Here is a 21,643-nt window from a genome sequence, read left to right as displayed (position 1 = left end):
AAAATTTAGAACAAGCAGTGGTTTTATAGTAGAAGGCCATGCTTGTGGTGTCAATGTGTTGCTCAAACACATTGAGCTCTTTGATTATCTTAATAAAATTGAATGCAGAAACAAAGTCTTCTATTTGTTGAATATGATGAGAGTCAAACACCGTTTTTTTTACTTTCAGATTCAGAAGCTGGGCTGCACAAAGGTGCAGCAGGTAGCACTGTTGTTTTGCAGCGAGAAGGTTCTGGGTTCGATTCCCGGCCCAGGGTCTTTCTGCATGTGTGGGTTCTCTCTGGGTTCTCCGGCTTCCTCTTGTAACAGTTGCAAAATGGAGCACACGGGACTCAGGATCTGTCAGTTTATTTCTGTAACACAACATGGGACACACTCAACCATCGGTGTGGCACATACAGTCAGATCCCAGCAGCTCAGCAGCTGTGTTGGCAGCTTCTCTTCTTTTTACATCAGCCACAAATGGAATAAAGAAAAATAAAATTATGTACAAATCAGCATCAAAGAAATTTAAAGCTATAAAACTATAATGGAAATCTGTACATTTATTATTATCATTTAATTTATTACATACCTGTAACACAACATGGGACACACTCAACCATCGGTGTGGCACATACAGTCAGATCCCAGCAGCTCTACAACATTTTGGAGGGAAAAACTTTTAACAACTTTAAAGGGCAACAGCTTAATTCTAACGGAACCTAAAGTCTTTTTTTTAAGACACATAAAACAATTAACATTTTAATTTATGCAATACAAAAATGTGAAAACAATTATAAACATAATAAACATCACTGAAAGTGGGAGATAGCATTAGCACGTCTTACCAGCAGCTGTGTTGGCAGCTTCTGCCTGGCTGCTGCAGCTACCTCACAGAACCCACTCTGTGTAACATCAATAACTACCCTCCCAAAACAACATCAGGAACCAAAAACAACAGACATGTCAATTCAACAAAAAGTGTTTTGAGAAGGTTCACAATCATTTTTTAAAAAATAAGTAAATAAAATCAACTCAGCTACACTCTCACAGTCCAAACACATGACTGTCAGGTTAATTGGTCTCTCTAAATCTCCTTAGGTGTGAGTGTGTGTGTGCATGCCTATTTGTGCTGTCTGTCTCTGTGTTGTCCTGTGATGGACTGGTGACCTCCTGACCCCACGAGGGACAAGGGTGTAAAGAGAATGGATTCAGAAGCTCACAGATTGATTTATTTGCCTTTAAAGCTGCATTATGTAACTTTTAAAAACAATATATTTTTGACATATTTGTTAAGTCTGCACCATGTTGTGACAGAATGAGATAATCTGTAAAATATTCCATCTCCTCCTATTGCCATCTGCAGAAACACACTGCGCCCAGTCAGAAACAACAAATCTAAGACAGCACTAAGACACTCTGAGGAGTGTCTTAGTGCTGTCAATCACATTAAGGGGTGCACTGCTCAATGTGCCAAGAATTACTGTTTATCTGCTGCCATCAGTGGCCATGCTTACTAGCCTTAGCATTCACAACAAGATCTGTTGTGGTAAACCAGCTGTAGCAGGGAACAAGGAGGATGTGAGCAGCTGGTTCTCCAAAAACATGCAAACCCAAACAAAAGGTAAAAACAGAATGATTTTCCTACAAAATGACTGAGAATTACCTGTGATTCCATAAATATAACCTGCTCCGATCTTATCACACCGAGGTTATAAAAAACAGACATTAGTCCAGAGAAATAAGGCAAAAGGCAACATGGAACTTGGAAAACGTCAGCTGCAGTATTTCACAAACCTAGTGGAAGTTCTCCACTTCCACAAAGCTGTTCAACAATAGTGTTAGTGTCCTGCTTTAAACCCTGTACAGGTTGGAACTCCTTTATGGAAATGTTTGAACAAGACTAGTCTTTTATGAAGTAAGCAATGTTCAAAAAATAGAGACTTAAAACAGAAAGTATTTCAATGCTCTGGAGATATTATGAGTATTTCTAAACTGTTTCACCATAAAGTTTCAGTAAGTCTTTAATCTTACTAAAGTCTAGATGGATGGATGGATGGATGGATGGATGGATGGATGGTGGATGGATGGATGGATGGATGGTGGATGGATGGATGGATGGGATGGATGGATGGATGGATGGATGGTAGATGGATGGATGGTAGATGGATGGATGGATGGATGGATGGTAGATGGATGGATGATGGTAGATGGATGGATGGATGGATGGTAGATGGATGGATGGTAGATGGATGGATGGATGGATGGATGGATGGATGGATGGATGGATGGATGGATGGATGGATGGTAGATGGATGGATGGATGGATGGTAGATGGATGGATGGTAGATGGATGGATGGATGGATGGATGGTAGATGGATGGATGGATGGATGGTAGATGGATGGATGGATGGATGGATGGTAGATGGACAGATGATTACATTGATTCTCATTGTACATTGTGAAACATTGTGTGTTTGATAACCTTGTGGTCTGCTGAGATTTTCACCACCAGCCATGACTCAGATTCACAGAGAAAGGTCGAAATGAGAGAAACTACATAGTGTTGGAAAAAATGCCTTGTTAATGTCAGAAAAGAAAAGTCAAACTGGTTAGAGATGCTCCAATCTAGCAACACAAATTCGTGAAATGATTTCATCAGCAACGTTCAGATGGTTGGGTCAGATTTATTTGATATAAACAACATGAAAGCATGACTCCATCCATCCTTATATCCAGGGCTGAGTCCAGGTGAAATCGGGCATCAGGCAGAATTACATTCGGGGCCCTTCTTCCTGTTAAGAGCATCACCACCAGTAACAGTGTTTACATAGAGATCTGCTGGAATCTGGGCAAGTGGCCAACTTTAACTGCTGGGCTTAGAAGCAATCTTTGATAATTGGTTGTTATTTGCTGAGATGTATTTGTGATCAAACTGAGCTCTAGCACAAAGAAAAGATTAAACTGGTAGGATCAGATTGTGACTATGGTAACACAGTAATCAAACAGTAAAGATGATTCTTTGCACTTCTACAAAGTAAACTCGATAATTCTGATGCATTTTTACCTATTTTTTTTATTACAATTCTGAAAGTGTCAAATCAAATTCATTAATATTTTCCTCCTCGATAAACAAAAATTTGAGATCTGTGTTAAAATGCAAGTCTGTATGTGAGACCTCTTGTGGCCTGGGGGACCTTTGTTTTCTTATACCTGGGGCCGGCTCTGTTTATATCAATAGTTAAGGATAATGATGGTATCATGGTGTGGGGAATATTTACTTTGTGTTGCGAACTCACCATCATGTCACCACATCTTATCGAAGAAACCAGAGGATGTGGAGAAGCAGATTCTCATCATAGATGTTCAGCTGACAAATGTGCAGCAAGGTGATGCTATCAAGTCAATATGGACAATATGGATCACAATCTATGAGGAATGTTTCTGACATCATGTTGAACAAATGCTTTAAAGACCTCAGGCTGTTCTGGGCCCAAAGAGAGGGTCCAACCCGGAACTGACATGGTACACCTAATAAAGTGGCAGGTGTTTGCATGTTGGTTGAGGTGTTTTTTTTTTTTTTCATTTTTTGTTTGTTTTTGTTTTCTTGTTTTTTGTTTTTTTTTTCTTTTTTTTTGGAGGGGGGGGGGGGGGGGGCAGTTTTCAGTTTGTGTGGAGCTGCATAAATTATTTCTCCTTTCCGGTTATGATTTTCAAAATAAATTTCATCTATTGCCAGCGTTGTTTCGCTCAGTAGGAAATGGCAAATAATGTAAGAATACTCAGGTGTGTTCAAATAAATACGAATACGAATACATATGCCATGAATATGAAAAAATGGCAGGTAAATATTAGACTTGTGACTGTTTTTTTTAATAAAATAAACACTTGGTGGTTTTATTTTGAACCTCCCCGCTCGGTCTGATGGATCAGCCTGACGTCCTGCGGAGCGGAGCGGAGCAGCATCCAGCATCCTGCATCCAGCATCCCTGACGTCGTGACCGGCAGCAAGAAGAGCCGGAGCTGCTGGTGGAGCTGCTGCTGGTGGAGCTGCTGCTGGTGGTTGGACCTTCAGGCTGGGAAGCTTCATACATGTGAGTATTTCGAGATGTTTTCCAGTGTTGCAGCGTCAGCCTCTCTGGCAGCTTCATAGATAATAAAGCGTAGGAAGCGCGTCACTCAAATATTTCCTCCGTGTGGGAACACATAGAGACTAGAGGGGAACGCTCTGTGTCAGCGGCAGCTGCAGCCCAAAGAACCCGCAACGAGAGTGGTTTTACCGGTCTTACCGGTTTTACCGGTTTTACCAGGTGTGAGGCTCGGTTAGTGCGCTGATGGAAAACCCGAGGTGAGGATGAGGATGAGGATGAGGATAGCAGGCTGCAGCATCATGGCGTCCTTGAGCGTTGAAGGGCAGAGCTGCAGCGGGAGGGATGCTGGGACATCAGGCGGCCATGATGCCAGGTTCTGTGGGACAGGTTCTGGTTTTCAGAACCTGAACTATGTCTGCCTCACACACACACAGGCACACACACATACACACCCACACACACACCTACACACACACACACACACAAATTGAACGGAGCACTAACATAAAAATAATAATAATTTGTTTCATGTAATCAATTAAGTTTATCTAAGTAAATCTTTTAAACAAACTATAATGTTAAACAAACATATTAAAAGTAACTCAATTGGTTTACACAGCTTTATTTTTTAGTTGTAACTCCATTCTGTTTTTTCAGTGCATGGAAAGAAGATGTGGCTGAACGTATCAGAGCTGTGGTTTCTAGTTGTCTGACTCCAGTCTCCTTGTTCTCAGTCTGTCACTATTGTAGCTGAGTTGCTGTGTGACGCTCACCATGGGGGAACTGTTCAGAAGTGAAGAGATGACACTGGCCCAGCTCTTCCTCCAGTCTGAGGCTGCCTACTGCTGCGTCAGCGAGCTGGGAGAACTCGGCATGGTCCAGTTCAGAGACGTACGATAATGAATCCTAAATCCTGCTCCAAATAAATGAATTTGTTTCAGAAGTTCCTTGCATTTCCATTTGACTGAGTTGGTGGCAATCATTTGTAATGGAGATGTCATTTGTTTTGTGTTGCACAGCTGAATCCAGATGTCAACGTATTCCAACGCAAGTTTGTGAATGAAGTGAGAAGATGTGAGGAGATGGACAGGAAGCTAAGTGAGTAAATGTCACACCGTGTTGCTCTAAACCTGGAATTCAGCTTTGAATTAGAAAGTTACAATATCATCAACCAGGCATCTCTGAATATATTAACCACAGTAATCTTAGTTTATGCAATTTTTTTTACTCTTTAGGAGGTAATAAAAGATATATATCCCAAACAGGTATAATTTTGATAATCCTTATTGATAATAGGTTGTGAACGTCAGCAGAAAAAGACAAAAATATATATTTTGAGTCTTGTTTTATTGTCAAAGTAAACCCTAAAAAAAGGTAAGAGTAAACCCTACCTTAAACTTATTCTGATTTATCACCAGACAATGAGAAATATACTTTTTAGGGCTGGAATTCTAACACATTAATTTTCATTAAGAAATGTTAATTAATAATTTTTCTCTTCGACACATAAATTCTTAGTCAAAACCTTTAAATCTAATGCATAAGCGAGCTTTGTAAACAACAGCAATGTTTTCTTTCAAAAAAAGATCTGATTGGACTTTGGAAAAGACTATTGATGTGTTCTAGTTGCCTGTCAGTGAAGCTGTTCAAGCCTAAAACTAGGCCTGTCATGATGAGCAGGAATAAAAGATAACATTGTTTTGAGACCATGGCAATGACAAAATAATAATGCAAGAGTGCATTCTAATAGATCTGCAAACTTTAAATTCTAATGAACATCTAACTGGAACACATTTTAAATATACAAAATACGCAAACAAAACAACACATAAAACAAATTTTGTAAACAAAATTGTCCTGTAAAAAAGTACGAGTTTAGACCAAAGCGCCAGACTGAAGACTTTTTTATCATCTAGTTTTTGGTAGTAAGAGAGAAAAACAGAGATCAATGATAAATCATTGCAATGAGATATGTGAGTTTGTTTTCATTTATCATGTGATTAATTGATTTATTGATTATCATGACAGGCGTACCTAAAATATCATCTCAATGCTAAGCATAGATGCTAATTCATGGTATACAAACATCTGGTTTCACTGTACATAACAGAATTTCTGGTCAAACAGGGTTTGTTGAAAAGGAGATCAAGAAGGCGAGCATCCCGATGGTGGACACTGGAGAGAATCCAGAAGTTCCTTTTCCCAGAGACATGATTGACCTGGAGGTTGGCACGAATCTTCCTCATTCAAACAAACGTTTCATCTGTAACACACATGGTTTTCTCTGCACTCAAATATTCAGCATCATGTTGTAGCTTTAAGCACTATATGTAACTGTAATGCCTCACTCTCGGCAGGCCACGTTTGAGAAGCTGGAGAATGAACTGAAGGAGATCAACACCAACCAAGAAGCCCTGAAGAAGAACTTCCTGGAGCTGACGGAACTCAAACACATCCTGCACAGAACCCAGCAGTTCTTTGATGAGGTTTGCTCATGTGAACACACACATTCTCTGTTTGCACTTTGTTTCATGAAGAGCAGCATTGCAGCCAAACCAATGAAACCAATGCATGGTTATCATGTAGAGGGAAATGATGAGGATTTCTTTGCTAGATGGAAGACCCCAACCTGCTGGAGGAGTCATCAGCGCTGATGGAGGGCAGTGAGGGGGGCCGCGGGGCCCCGCTCAGACTGGGGTAATGACTGGACCAGATTCCTGCTGTTTCAGTTGATCATGTATTAACTTGGATCTGTTTTGACATTTTAATTTAAAAAATCAACGCCTTTGAAATATTATTTCAGACATTTTAAAGTTCATATAATTTAGGGTCAGGATGAAACACCAGTTTAATAACAAGCTGTCTTTAAGTTTATTAAAGATTTTTAATGAATAAATTGACAGAAGAAACAGTGTTAGAGCCTGCAACATTTATTTTTTTATATTAACGATTAGCTGTTTTATCTTGGGAGTTCCTCCTTTTCCCCCTCATGTGATCTGTGTTTCAAAATGATTCACAGATCACATGGAGCATGTGATCTGTGACTCCGTTTAAAAAATACTCTGAATTTTTGCGAAGGCTGACAAAAAATCCTAACAACTGAGTTGCTGAAAAAGTGAATTAGACTCAAACACACACACACACACACTCACACACGCATGCACACGCATACACACTTTGTGTCTTTCTAGCTTTACAAGGACTGCACATTGACTTTCATTCATTTTTCATTCATTTCTATTGCCTAACCCTAACCTGAATCCTAAGTCTGACTCATAACTCAAACACAGCACTTCTCCTAATGTTATTCATGCAGGTTTGTGGCTGGAGTGATCAGCAGAGAGAGGATTCCCACTTTCGAACGGATGCTGTGGAGGGTGTGTCGTGGTAATGTCTTCCTACGGAAGGCAGAGATCGAAGACCCTCTGGAGGACCCTACCACGGTCAGCATCAGACAGAAGGAGTTTCAGACAGAGAGCAGTAGTGGGGATGAATTAACAAGCTGAACTGCAGGCACAGAAGATTCAGGAAAAAATCTCCACACTAATTTATCAAAATTTGCTCTGCATTTTAATGCATCTTCCTTTTTTTATAGGGGGACCAAGTTCACAAGTCGGTGTTCATCATCTTCTTCCAGGGTGACCAACTCAAGAACAGGGTGAAGAAGATCTGTGAAGGGTGGGCCCGCTGTTTTCCTTCATATTGTTAGCAGTCATGGCTTTAGATTGGAATATTGTTCAGTTTGAGTGAATATACACTCTGAGGGAATATCAATAAATGCACATTCAGGAGGAGAGCACTTATCAACATAATCCCAGTTCTCTGGATTAATGCGAGTTAAGGAATGGAAGAATAAGGTACGGATGAACATGGAAGTTTTAGCTCATCAGGAGACTCCTTTGGTTTGTATGTAGAGGAGGAGCAGTCCCCAGCTGCAGGACTTCTCACTGTCCAGAGTCTCTCTTTCACACTGTGCACTGACATCCATCCTGATGAGAGATTGGATTGTCTCTAATCTGTGTGCAATAAACAGCATTCTACACACAGTGAGGAAGGATTTCTTCAGACCATTCAGAGGATTCGGGGATTCCAGAATGCATAACAGCATGCATTCTGTCATGCATTCTGGGACACATATCACCTCTTCTAACTGGACATACAGGCATTAACAGTTCATTTTTCCATATAAGAAAACATGAAATGGGAACTTGCAATTTTTATTGGAATCAATTAGAAATAGCTAAGTATGTCTGAAAGGGGCAGTATTACTGTGATAAATGCACCATGAGTTGGTTAGAGGGAGGAGGAATTAATTCAGCCGTTTGATTCAGGTGTGAGGATTAGACTGTGATTAGATGCTCTCCACGTGAGCTCTGCTCACTTCAGATCATAATGTAAAAATCAGGTTTAATGACAAACAAAGTCAGTGATTTTGGAGTGTCCATCACAAAGTCCTGATCTCAGTCTCAGAGAAAATTAGTGAGCAGAGCTGAGAAGGTGTGTGTGAGCAGGGAAACCTCCAAACCTGGCTCAGGATCGCTGGTTCTGTCAGCAGGAGTGGGGCAAAATTATGGGCGACTTTGACCCAATTCAGGCTTTTTAAAGGCAATTTTACCAAAAACAGAAGATATGGAGGGAAACATGAATATGAAGAAAGTTATTAGAAAATACCTCCACATAGTCTGGCATTTAGCAGATTAAAAAAGTACAGGTAATCCTTACGCTTTAAAACAGGAAACTCATTTAATGTCACACAGTAAAAATAGCTGTTTTATCTAGTTAGCTAGTTTTAGCTGATTACATTTGTATAACAAAAAACAACAAAGATTTTCATCTCATTTGATTTTGATTTATTGCAAGTTAAGGCTGGAATAGGTTCTGAATATACAAACCAAATACATCTGGTATAAAAACGAATCCCTTTAACATTTTTCCTTTTTGTCACCAAACAGTATTCAGAGCACTGGATTTAGTTTTGGGTTAGTTTTTGAAGTCTTAGAAACTGGGTTTAGTTCTGTCCACCTGGTGATCCGGTGAATTCCTCCAGGTTCCGAGCGTCTCTCTACCCGTGCCCAGAGACGCCCCAGGAGAGGAAAGAGATGCTGGCTGGAGTCAACAGCCGCATTGAGGATCTCCAAATGGTGAGTTTTATTACTTTATGTGTTTGCCAGACAAACGATGAAACTCACTATGAACAGAGCAGACAGATTGAGGGGTTCTTCAGGATTTTATCTGTACCTCAAACCCTCTCCAGCCTTTGTTCAAACAGGATAATTATCAGGAAGGCTTTTGGGTCTCCTTGTTTGACCAGAACTCACCAAACAAAGGAGTAATTCATCAGAAACATTGTGCTGCAGAACACCTTTGTTCTGGCCTGTTCTTGGTTCTCTTTGGTTAAAGGTGGCTTTCAGTCAGTTATGAATGTCTCATTGTGTAAAGATGTTTTTTTCTCCAGAAGTGAATGGCAGGAAAAAAGCTTGGATTTGGCTGTAGAGATTAGTCACCTCTGTGTGTCACTCCCTGCTGTAACACAGAGCAGGCTTGGACTGAAAGAAAGAAAAAATAAGACATATCTTATGCATTCCAACAACATTATTAGATGGACTTAACTTGTACAGAGCTTTTCCAGTCAGAGTGTTTTACACACACAGGCCAGATTCAGCCACGATGACTCATGGGCACAAACTCACACACCGTCCTAATTGCTAGGCAACTTGAGGTTAAGAGTCTTGCTCAGGGGCACAGTGGCACGAGACAGGAAGAGGCACAAAAAGCGCATACACAAGCATAATTGCTTGCACTAAGGCCCTCCTCCTTTGTGATCAGTAGGTACAGAGCAGTGAGACGAGGTGGATGAGCTTAATGTTTTTTTGGGGTTGTTTTACAGATTTTCTGTCTCATGTTAACAGTTTTAACAAATATGTAAAAACCATGTATTTGTAAAAGTGACAAACTGTAGCTTTGCTGACTGTGACGCAGAACCAAGAGAAGAAAGTTATTGAAGAATTGTTTTTCATGCTTTATGATTATATTGCTTTTTGTACTGGAAGACTTTATTTAAGCCAATATGCGATGTCGTGGATAGGAACAATTTTCTTTTCATGAATATCCCAAATCTGGTTGTTATGACTACAAGCACAGAAGTGTTTCCTTTGCTTATCCTGGAACATCCAGAGCAGAAATCCGGGCAGCTGGTTCTGGTCGGTACTGAAAGCTCTTCTTCCGCCTCCCCTACTGCTTTAGGTTCTGAACCAAACCGAAGACCACCGCCAGCGTGTGCTGCAGGCTGCCTCTAAGACCATGAGGGTGTGGTTCATCAAAGTGAGGAAGATGAAGGCCATCTATCACACCCTGAACCTCTGCAACATCGACGTCACTCAGAAATGTCTGATCGCTGAGGTGTGGTGTCCCGTCTCAGACCTGGACTCCATCCAGTTCGCTCTGCGCAGAGGAACGGTGTGTTAACCTGTTTATTGGTTCATTACACACACACACACACACGCACACACACACAACTCAGGTGTTTCAGCTTCATGTGGGTTACCAGCACTAAACTTCAATAATCCTCATTGAAGTAGCCGCTGTTGTAAAGTTGATGAACTACTGAGTTCATCGATTCAAAAGTCTTTTTAATACAAACAGCATTTTTTATTCATGTGTCTGAAATTTTTTTAGAGACTGAAAACATTCTTTCTGTTTTTATTTTCAGAATCACAATATGAGCACTTCAATACAAAAGTCACTGATTCCACTGGATGTATGATTGTTATACTGATCCTGAAAACGAAGGCTTTGTTTGACAGGAGAGGAGCGGCTCCACGGTGCCGTCCATCCTGAACAGGATGCAGACCAAGCAGACTCCACCAACCTTCAATAAGACCAACAAGTTCACATCTGGCTTCCAGAACATCGTTGACGCCTATGGGATCGGGAACTACCGGGAAATAAATCCAGGTTTTACACAAAATGACTGAAGCTTGAGTCTGTGCCTGTTTGAATGAAACAAGAGACAATAAGTGACCCTATTTAGATGTAGTTAACATAGCTGATCAACATAGCACCATCAGAGCAGACAAAATGCTGTGAACATTGACAGTTTCCACCTTTTCCTCTCCTCTGCTGCAGCTCCGTACACCATTATCACCTTTCCCTTCCTGTTTGCTGTGATGTTTGGTGATATGGGTCACGGGGTGTTGATGACCGCTGCTGCCCTCTACTTGGTCCTCAGAGAGAGTCGAATCCTCGCACAGAAAAGCGACAATGAGGTACTGGTGCTCAGAAAAACACCAGAAACCCACAACCCAGGCAGAGAGGCCGTCTAAAGCTGTGCTTTGGGATTGCAGATGTTCAACATGGTTTTCGCTGGTCGCTACATCATCCTCCTGATGGGGATCTTCTCAGTCTACACAGGCATCATCTACAACGACTGCTTCTCCAAGTCTCTGAACATGTTTGGTTCTGGTTGGAGCGTCAGGCCCATGTTCAATCCTAAAGGAGCCAACTGGTCGTAAGTCAGCTGCTCTGTTCAGCTTCCCTCAAGTCAAATGTCATAATTCTATCTGAGCTCTTAATCAGAATCAGGTTCCAATCTTTGTTGGAACCTAAAAACAGTAGATAATGTATGGCAGGTGTGCTAAACTCATTTTCTTTTTGAGCCAAATCAAGGTCATAAATATCCTCTACAGGTTGTGGCTCTGACCAAACGACCCTAAAATAAATAGCTGCATTCATTGAGTACTTCTTATGAAATGATATTGAACATCTTTTTATATTTACCACTAAATAAAAACTGCCATAATTTGAATGGTAAAATAGTATCTAACCCTCAATTGTTATCTTGAAATAATTTTTATGTGGCCCTCTGGACTCTAGTGAAAAGCTATCCTGGATTTGGCCCCTGGATCTAGAGTCTGACACAGTTTGCTGTTAATTTGTCCCAGGTCTGAGACCCTTGATGGGAATGCAGTTCTTCAGTTAGATCCAGCTGTTCCTGGGGTTTTCAACGGACCCTATCCTCTTGGGATCGACCCGGTAATCCACTGACACAATTATTAAACCACAAAGTCATACATATTTCATATCTCTCAATAGAAAAGGTTGAATCTGCATTGATCTATTCCGTATTAATGTCTAACTCATGAGACATAAATTCAGTTTATGGCTGATGATTATTTTACTGATCAACTATTCTATTGAATATCCTGACGATTAATTGGATAAAAACAATTGGTACATTCTTCAGACTTTTCATTTGACCACATAACCCTTTTTCATACAGAATCACAAATACGTTGAAAGATCTAAATAAACAAATAATTTTTACATAAGAAAATCAGCATTTTATTAAACATATATATATTTGTGTGTGTGTGTGCCTGGGCGTGCATGTGTGTGTTGTTCTTTTTGTAAATGGATTTTTTTGAGTTTGCATGCAGTTAACGATTAATCAATTACTGAATTTGTGGATGATTATTTCAATAGTTCAAATTATTGTTTCAGCCCTACATCAGTTTATTACATGTGCAAATAGCTTAACAATGATAAACAAATATTTTGGATTAAAAAAACCCATAAGTCACACTGTGTTGTCTTTGCAGATCTGGAATGTTGCGACCAACAAGTTGACTTTCCTGAACTCGTTCAAGATGAAGATGTCAGTGATCCTTGGCGTCATCCACATGCTGTTCGGAGTCTCTCTGAGTCTCTTCAACCACCTGTACGATTCACTGAGCTGCACTCTCATGTGTTTTTCTTTATGACATAACGTGGACAACATTAGCTTCGTTCGAGTAACTATGTGGCGTAACGTTCGAATTTTTGTATTATATGTGAACAAACTGGAAGCATACTGTTGCTCATACAGATAAAAGCAGAAAGTTTTAACATGTCCTGTACCAGCATGGGCTGAAATGCCACTCAGAGTGGAAGGACACACACAAAAAGCTACATTAAAAGGCAGATTAGTTTGCAAATTGTGGGTTGTTTTGCTGCAGGATGGACTGAATTAAAAAAAAAAATTCTTTTTTTAATTTTTTTATTCAGGAACAAACATGTTCAAATTTTTTTGTCAAATTTTAAGACTTTAAATGTTGTACAATTCCATCAAATTGGCTCCAAAGTGGCTGAAGGATAACAGAATCAGTGTTTTGGGTTGTCCTTCGCAAAGTACTGATCTCAGTTGCAGAGAAAATGCTAGTGTGCAGAGCTGAGAAGGGTGTGTGTGTGTGTGTGTGTGTGTGTGTGTGTGTTTACGTGTGCGTGCACGTGTGTGTGCTTTTGTGTGACAAACCAGACTGATTTCTTTGGAAAAACTGGGAAAAAAGTCAACCAAACAAAAAAATTGTCCTAAATATTTTGACTTTCGATTAGAAATAATTTAGTTAATCCTAGATGACCTAAAACAGGAAAATCTATCTTGTTGTACAGTGGATATACATATTTAGTACCTTTTGCAGATCTCTGATGTTGACGATGTTCTTCACCGACTTGCTGCTCTGCAGGTACTTTAAGAAGCCTCTCAACATCTTCCTGGGCTTCATCCCAGAAATAGTCTTCATGTCCAGCCTGTTTGGTTACCTCATTCTGCTCATCTTCTACAAGTGGACCGCATACGATGCCTTCACCTCTAAAGATGCCCCAAGCCTGCTCATCCACTTCATCAACATGTGTCTGTTTAACTACAACGACCCAACCAACAAACCTCTCTACGCGGGCCAGGTCCTCCTCCCAGTCCCAGTCCTGATCCTAACCCTCCTCACTTTTACTTTACCTTTCTGACATGTGATGTAAACTGTCAGTAAACTGAAGGATTTCAGTTTACATCACATGTTATAAGCAGCAAGTTTAGTGAACGATTCAGGTTCATCTCAAGAAATTAGAATATTAAGTTTGTGACTTTTATGAAAATTATTTTTTACATTTGAGACAGATAATCCGTAAAAAAAAAAAAAATGGAGCTCCTTTTCCTTTACCCACAGCTAATTAGAAACAAGCAATCAGCCAGGAGGAGTGTCTTAGTGCTGTCAATAATCCTCATCCTGCCTTCTTTATTTGCTCTCTGCTACACTGCAGCTAGCATAGCCGGTCATTGATGCTAAGGCTATTAGCAGAGGGTATAATTGACAGCACTAAGACCCGCCTCTGGGGTCTGATTGGTGGCTTTTGGATCTGGGTAGAGCAGCCATGTTTGACGTGTTGAGGGGTCTGCTGCTGACTCTGCTGCTGACTCTGCTCTGCCTCCGCTGCAGATGGGGATTCAGGTCCTGCTGGTGCTCATTGCCCTGGCCTGTGTTCCCTGTATGCTGATAGTAAAGACCATGGTGCTCCGGCGTCAGCACCTATGGAAACGGCATCTGGTAAGTGACCCCCGCCCCACCCATGTCTTCCAACTAAATTTAATGCTTTACTGTCAATTTCACCTTTCTCACCCTTATGTTGTCATTCATTACAACACACATTGTGCTGCATAAAGTGAATTGTTGTGTTGCTGTAAAAAGCCTTCCCTCTGAATAAGCCCATTGTTTGATGGAAGAGAAGTCTTTGCCAGAGGCGACTGGGCTGTCCTCAGTCTGACCATCTGCTCATTTCAGTCTGTCCTTCAGACTTGAACAGATATGAAAAGTTTATAAATGAAATAAAAGTTTCTACTCCATATTGGAAAGCAACAGAATATTCACCATTTCCCCCCATGTTCACTAGAACACATAATCCAAACTGTTCACTTTGAGTTAGTCAAAAATTGCTGTTTCTCACACATTCGATACATTTTAGATAGTTTGTATTACAGTCATATTCAATCCATTAGAATATTATTTTCCAGTATCTCCACCACAAATGATGGAAATGTATTTCTCTGCATTGTGATGATTTTTTTTTGCTTACAGCCAATGAAAACTAAATTATTGAATGAAAATGCAGAAATATGGTCTTAATTAAAAATGATATCATTGTAATTTCTTGAATATGCCTGTATGATCTTTGTTTCTGATGTGGAATGTTCAAACAATCTTTTATAACTTCTCAAATGGAAACTTTATCCTTTCAGTAAACAAAAAAAATACTTATCATCAGTCATTTTTTCATGTATTTGTCATATCTCTGAAGGTTTCTCCTTATTTCTGTGACCATTCCTGCTCTCCAGCATTCTCAGCAGCAGGTAGAGCAGAAGCTGTTCCATTATTTATAATAATAGAACATCGTGTTGGTGAGAAGGTCCTTACCAACATGTTGGTGTGTCTGTCAGACGTCACCAGGACACATCTGTCTCTTTTGTGTGGGAACAACATGTTTTGTTCACTTGACCAGGATTCTGTTCCCAGAGCAGAGACACTGACTGCTGATACTGCTTCTGTTCTGTCCTTGTCTTCCGTACGTTCTCTCATAAACTACACTATTTAGCTGTTTACATGGAAGAATTTTCATTACTGTTGTCTCGTTTATGCAAATTGTTACATTTGCATAAATAAAATGGATGCATCATCCATTAGAGTTTGGAATGAAAATACATGTTGCCTTTTTAAAATGATGATGCGACTTAACATTCTCTTGTTTTTTTTTAAAGGGCGGTCTGCTTGCAGATCCTTTCTGTATTTGTCTTGTTTCACTGTTTGGCCATCCTGTTTCATGTTAACTGAGGACAAAGAGTTCCTTCTAAGGCTTGCTTTATGCTAGACACAGCTCTTGTGGCTTTTGTATCTAGTCACAGAAGAGGGAAGAAACCCCTGCAGAGAATCTAGAGCAGTCTTTAGAGCAAACAGGGGTGTCCTCATCATGCACCGGACTCACCCAACAGGGCACGCAGAAGTTCGGAGGGGTGCGAGTGGGCAACGGACCCACAGAGGACGAGGCTGGCATCATGGATCACGACCAGCTCTCCCAGCACTCCGACGAAGGAGACGAGGTGAGCTCCTTTCACTACATGCAAAATGATTACATGAAAAATTAAATGATTTATTGGCAGTGCAGCCTGTCACATTACACCATGTGGCGTTACAAATGTGCAACAGTGCTTATTTTGTCTGAGATAGATTTGCGTAGTAAATTATATTTTTGTTGTTGTGCAACAGGGGTTTAGCTGGAAACATGTTAAAGGAAGATATACGAGGCAGAAGCAGATGACAGAGAGATTTTCCATTGCAGAAACATAAACAAGGCTCTGGTTTTTCTGGGAGCCAGCTGGAGGGATTTCTGAATATTGCACACTTATTCTGAAGGATAAATATTCTGAAGGATTCTGTTTTGGATGCACACAAATGTTGATGCCAAACTAACCGCATCTTTAAAGAGGCATTCAACACAACTGGCATGATATATGGATATTAATGTATTTATCATTAACCCAAACCTTCCTGCCATAAATACTTTGCAAGGGAGCATCAATTTTAGGTCTGGATTTTGAGGAGAACTTCTTTAAAGTTGTCTAAATCACATCATTGTCATTATTTATTATTACATTTGTTATGCTGTGTATTTCTCCTGTTGATCTGGGAAATTAGTTTTTGATATTTGACACATAATCAGTCATGAGTGATAAAGGATCAGTGATATCCAGTCTGAACTACAGCAGTTAGAAATGCCCAGTCAGGTTGTGTGGGTCACATGGTTTTGTCCTTGAATTCCTGCCCTAATTTTTCCCTTTTCCTCATTTTCAAGCACTCAGAAGAAGAACCGGTGAGAGCTCCAGTTCTGCATCTTCTTAGCATGTCTGAAAGCTGCCTCGCCCAGTTTGATTTACTACTTCCAAATTCCAGTCTGTTTTCTGAACGTGCATTATTAGCTCATATGTGGCCTTTTCCTTACGACGGCGATTCTCTGTGCCAGGCACGCATGTGTTGATAATTATGAATGTCTATGTTTGAGCATGCAACTCTAGGTTTACTGATCTATAAAAACTGGGCAAACACAAACAAGTCTGGATTCAGAGTTCACTCTGGATTTTTTTGTACTCCCCGTCTTTAAAACAATAAAGAGAAAGAGCTGAAACTAATAAATCTATTCTGACGTTATCCCACTACTCTGTAAATAAATCACACCACTTTGTTTTGGTCATTATTATTACTGTTTTGCTATTCCTCCTCCAGAACTGGCTCTGTGAACTCTGTTTTTAAAAGTCAAAGAACAAAAGAAAAATTTGTAAAGAGGAAACCAAGCAGGTTCCAAGCCCGAGTCAACAATGTTAAGTAGACCAATGGCCTCCAGTGTTTCCCCCTTCCTGCTGCTTTGAAACAGGAAAGGATAGTCCTGGTCGGGATGGAAAGAACACAGGGAATGTTTTGACCCGTCAGGATACAATAGTGGTGATCCTGCTGAGGAAAGTTATAGGAAGAAACCAAACAAACTGCTTCATTCTGCTTTCAGCTTCATTACATCTAAATCTCCACTCTAATGAAATTATAGCTACTTTTTAGAAAACCAATAACTTAAAAATATATAAATTTTAATACAGTATACAGTCCTACTTTTCTTATATAAATGTTGGATTACTTCTTAAGGCCTCCACATTCTCCACCTGAACAGAGGAATGTTCTCTCTCCCAGTGATGCAAGAACTTAAGAACTGCAACCCTGATTTTGGAGTTCTTGCAGGATTTTCTTTTTCTTGCATACTGTCAGAGAAATATGAAGTCAGGGTGCTGCAGTGGGAGAAACCTCTGCATGCAACCTCTTGTGAAGTATGAAATGTACTTTCCAGAAAGCCATTGTTCTTGTTTCACTTTGTCAGCCTGTGGAGAGGAGGACGAATTCTGTTTATTTTTCAGACAGTATTTTCATTGTTGCAAAAATATGGTCTTTTACTCAACATAGAAATAGTTTAAGATAAAGCTGTCAGTATGAGCATGAAGAAGTGACAACCTTTTCTGAGATGCTATGTGCGAGGTGACGTTCTGCTTCCTCCTGTACAGTTTAACTTTGGTGATGTGGCCGTCCATCAGGCCATCCACACCATAGAGTACTGTCTGGGTTGCATCTCCAACACGGCCTCATATCTGCGCCTCTGGGCCCTCAGCCTCGCTCACGCACGTGAGTGACTCCCTGTGATCGAACAGCTGGGCTGTAACAGAACAAAACTCACTCACTTCGAGCAGTCAGAGGTTCCATGTGCTAACATGACTGTGTTGTGTCTGCAGAGCTGTCTGAGGTGCTGTGGTCTATGGTGATGCATCTGGGTCTGTCCTCTCGCAGTGGAGGCGGCTTCTTTAGCCTGTCAATCATCTTCTCTGCTTTCGCCACTCTCACTGTTTGCATCCTGCTCATCATGGAGGGCCTGTCAGCTTTCCTGCATGCCCTGCGCCTGCACTGGTCAGTACACACAAGCACAGAGGAAAACACTCAGGGATAAATGTTTCACACATACTGAAGAGACATGCTGCTTCTGGAGCAGCAATAGCTGTGTGTCAGGAGTGTTCATATCATACACAACATTCAAACACACATCAGTTCTGATCAATCATTCGTTCATCTCTAAAGCACTTTGAGATGACTGCATAAAAAGTGTTTTATGAATAAAGTTTGATTGAAGTATCTTTTCTGAGTTAACCTCTGCCAGTTTCTCCGCCTTACATTCACATGAGGAATGTTAATGATGACATACTACAGAGTTAGTTTATAACAGGAATCCAGGACAGGCCAGGAGCTCCATCTTCTCCTGGTACCACCAGTACACCACTGATCCACCTGGTACCAGAGAGGGCGGATGAATGATAGGGAGGATCATTACAGCACTGTGAGTCCAGCTGGGCCATAACAACAGTGGAAACTTGTGGAGTAAATGCTTCTTTGGAATAGTAAAAGATACATACAGATACATATTCATATTCAGCACTGGAGGAGAAAGGGCTATGGTGAACGTGTTTGGGTCAACGTGGCTCTCGTGTAGCACTTCAAACAATCAGCATGACACCAAAAGGACTATAAACTGCTGGAAGTCACTCTGTTTTATTATAATTTTGGTGAAATTATTTGCTTTTTTATATCAAAATGATAATAGTTTAATATTGAATCGTTTATTTCATTGTAACTGAAAGCCCACAGTCTGTTGCAGCAGTTCTTTCATCCTTAAAGCTGTTGTCACAAAGATGATTGAATGGAAATATGTTGAAGCGAAGCTGCAGTCAGTGACCAGTCTGCCTTTCACACTCACTGCTGAGGAACTCTCTCCTACACAGAGACACACACAAATACACACCCAGCAGAGTCAGTTTTCCACCTCCCAGCTGTGGAGAGCAGCAGATAGAGGGATCTCTTATTTCTGTGCTCTCTTTAAATGTTGCCCTCTGAGCGCTCTGGCTGGCCAAATATTTGCCACAACTGGGAGACATTCCTGGGCACTCCCTTTGCCCACCGAGGCCAAGATGCAGCTCCTGCTGGAACACAGTTTAACTTTTCCCTCTTGAAATGAAGTCATCCAGACCTGTCCTCATCTGGGAGTAGGATGCAGATTTATGTCTTGAGGTTTATGTGACAACTCAGACACATTGACCATTGGGAAGACACACCATGTTCTATTTAAATAAAACAATTATCATTTTTTTTATTAACAAAAAAAGCTTGAAATGGAAATGGAGGGCCCCCTGAAATGCTAACCACTTAGTAAACAAGACTCTAGATGTGCTTAAACCATACAATCAGGTCTTCACTCCGCTAAACGTTCTAAATGCTTTACCACTAATGTATGCTCTTTTTCACATTTGACCACAACTTTATATTAATTATGTTTGATTTAACTTGTTGAACAAATCTGTTTCCTGCCTGGTGTTTTCCCCTCAGGGTGGAGTTCCAGAACAAGTTCTACACAGGTCAGGGCTTCAAGTTTGTCCCCTTCTCATTTGAGAGCATCCTGGAGGGGCGCTTCGATGACTGACCCGGTCCAGGCCCGTCCACAGTGCAGTCCCAGTCCCCAGCCAGCCCACTCTGCTTTGACAATGTGTTTGTGTGCACAAGACCTACTGTGGCTCTCTGTCTCCCTCTAGTGGCATCTATGAATCAGTGTTATGCATGAGATGGGACAGTCCTTCTGAAGACATTTCCAGCGTGCTGCCTTCACGTGGAAATAATGAGTTGTTGTTTCTGTCATCCTTTGTTGTAAAATGTCAACCTTCCTTCATTTTGCTTTTATCTTTCATGGTGAGTCATGTTTGTGTTGAGAGAAGGTCTGAATGACTCAGCCTTATTTTGTTTTCCCAGTTCAGAGGTCACAGAAAGGGCTCTAGAAAGGAGCCTGAGTAATGTTTGAGTTTTAAAACCACCTCAGCATCTCAGCTCATGTCCAGTATGATGGATGGATGAGTATTCACAGACTGTTTATTACCGTCAGTGATTAACACTCAGTCAAATGTTCTCACTTATAGTTCTGACTTCAGAACTATAAGTTAAGTTAAATGATAAAGACAAGTTAAAAGTTGAAACCAAAAAAATCTGAAAATGCATCATTTAAAATAAAGGTGATCCGAAATGTGTCATTAGCCAATGACATCAGAGTTTCCACACAGACTGGAGAAGTAGGGAATTTCTTTTCAGCATGTTCCAGGCCTGGATATGTATGGAAAAACAAATCAGTGTATGGAAAAGTACTTATTTATTTGCTGTCCCATTGCCTCGATATTCTGCTTTGTTCTTCATTTTTTCTCATATAGTCTGCCTTGTTCCTCTCTTCTATCCTTTTTCATTCACACTTGTGTCCTTTCTTCCTCTCTCCTTCCCTCTATCTCTTCCTTATCCTCTTACTTCCCCATGTTTTGTCCTTTCTCTCTCTTGTCCTTTTTCTTTCCTTCCTTGTGCCCTATGTCCCTTCATCTTTCCTTTGTTTCTTCTTTCATTTGTCTCCTTTCTTCCTCTCTGGTGGCCCTCATTCTCTCCTTTCCTTTGTCTTCTCTTCTTTTTGCCTTTCTTCCTTCATGGTTGGTTCTTTCCTTCAGTCATAAAAAATCATCTCCAATTATTTGACAAGGATAAACAAAAAACATCTTATATCTTTTGCACCTCACAGTCATCCTGTTACAGTAATTCATATCAAGATTGTGGATTGTTTCCTATTTTGTTGTAAAAATCAGAGTTTATCTTTAAATGTGGGACTGATTAGCTCCATCTAGAAAACTGAACCAAGCTGTTGCTGGTGATGTGCTGTGGTTTCTGATGTTCATGTCTGACCCGTGTGAACTCTGTGGTTAATTAAAGATGGAGTGTCCAAATAACATGCTGCATGAAATCTTTTTTTAAATGCTTCCTAAGCCACACAGACTGAACCTGCTGTACTTTCAGAAAATAGCCCTGTTTGTGGCCAATCAATAGAACTTGGTGGTGACTTGAGGTAGAAACATTGAATGCATGAGGTCAAAGTTTTAATGAGTAATCGTCTGCTCTGCTTCAGAGCTCTACAAAGGTCTGAGCACAGACCTTTTTAGGTCTATAGGCAGCTCAGTGATTTCTATCAATCATCAATAATAAGGCAACGTGTATGATAAAACAGAAGCTGCACAATAATAACCAGATTTTTTTTTTGTTCAAAAATTAACAGAAGAAATACAACATAGAGTTGTAGGCTCTAATAACAAGAATATTGTAGTTTCAACTGA

General features: G+C 40.4%; 1 protein-coding gene and 1 long non-coding RNA gene across 3 annotated transcripts; one reads left to right on the top strand and one right to left on the bottom strand.

Annotated features, from left to right (window-relative positions):
• Nucleotides 1–4: 4 nt before the first annotated feature.
• On the bottom strand, nt 5–971 carry LOC129352314 (uncharacterized). Its single transcript, XR_008604870.1, has 2 exons — nt 575–971; nt 5–443 (listed from the first exon to the last, which is right to left on the bottom strand). It is a non-coding gene; the product is annotated as an uncharacterized LOC129352314 (long non-coding RNA).
• A 2,954-nt stretch (nt 972–3,925) lies between these two features.
• Nucleotides 3,926–21,262, top strand: LOC129352274 (V-type proton ATPase 116 kDa subunit a 1-like). 2 transcript variants are annotated; one of them, XM_055021184.1, is made up of 22 exons: nt 3,926–4,077; nt 4,809–4,965; nt 5,094–5,172; nt 6,202–6,299; nt 6,432–6,560; nt 6,689–6,771; nt 7,391–7,517; nt 7,670–7,752; nt 9,122–9,215; nt 10,318–10,530; nt 10,878–11,028; nt 11,200–11,339; nt 11,418–11,581; nt 12,015–12,105; nt 12,672–12,790; nt 13,575–13,791; nt 14,322–14,429; nt 15,866–15,973; nt 16,726–16,743; nt 17,975–18,092; nt 18,200–18,371; nt 19,839–21,262. In XM_055021184.1, exons 2-22 carry the CDS (start codon nt 4,849–4,851, stop codon nt 19,930–19,932), a joined length of 2,523 nt encoding a protein of 840 aa, XP_054877159.1. In that variant the 5' UTR covers nt 3,926–4,077; nt 4,809–4,848; the 3' UTR covers nt 19,933–21,262. The 2 variants fall into 2 exon arrangements, with proteins under 2 accessions (XP_054877159.1, XP_054877158.1); XM_055021183.1 differs by having other exon boundaries at nt 15,773–15,973.
• Nucleotides 21,263–21,643: the final 381 nt, after the last annotated feature.

This window comes from Poeciliopsis prolifica, unplaced genomic scaffold, assembly GCF_027474105.1.
Source record: "Poeciliopsis prolifica strain line A6 unplaced genomic scaffold, Auburn_PproV2 SCAFFOLD074, whole genome shotgun sequence".
Classification (NCBI taxonomy): domain Eukaryota; kingdom Metazoa; phylum Chordata; class Actinopteri; order Cyprinodontiformes; family Poeciliidae; genus Poeciliopsis; species Poeciliopsis prolifica.
Note: the sequence above shows the minus strand (reverse complement) of the source record. Positions and strands in the feature narration are given on the sequence as shown.

Excerpts from the sequence above, each read along its gene's own strand:
- LOC129352274 (XM_055021183.1), top strand. The coding sequence starts at position 4,849 with ATGGGGGAACTGTTCAGAAGTGAAGAGATGACACTGGCCCAGCTCTTC. Across the intron at positions 5,173-6,201 it reads GGAGATGGACAGGAAGCTAA|GGTTTGTTGAAAAGGAGATC; the intron begins GTGAGTAAATGT and ends CTGGTCAAACAG. Across the intron at positions 18,372-19,838 it reads CATGCCCTGCGCCTGCACTG|GGTGGAGTTCCAGAACAAGT; the intron begins GTCAGTACACAC and ends TTTTCCCCTCAG.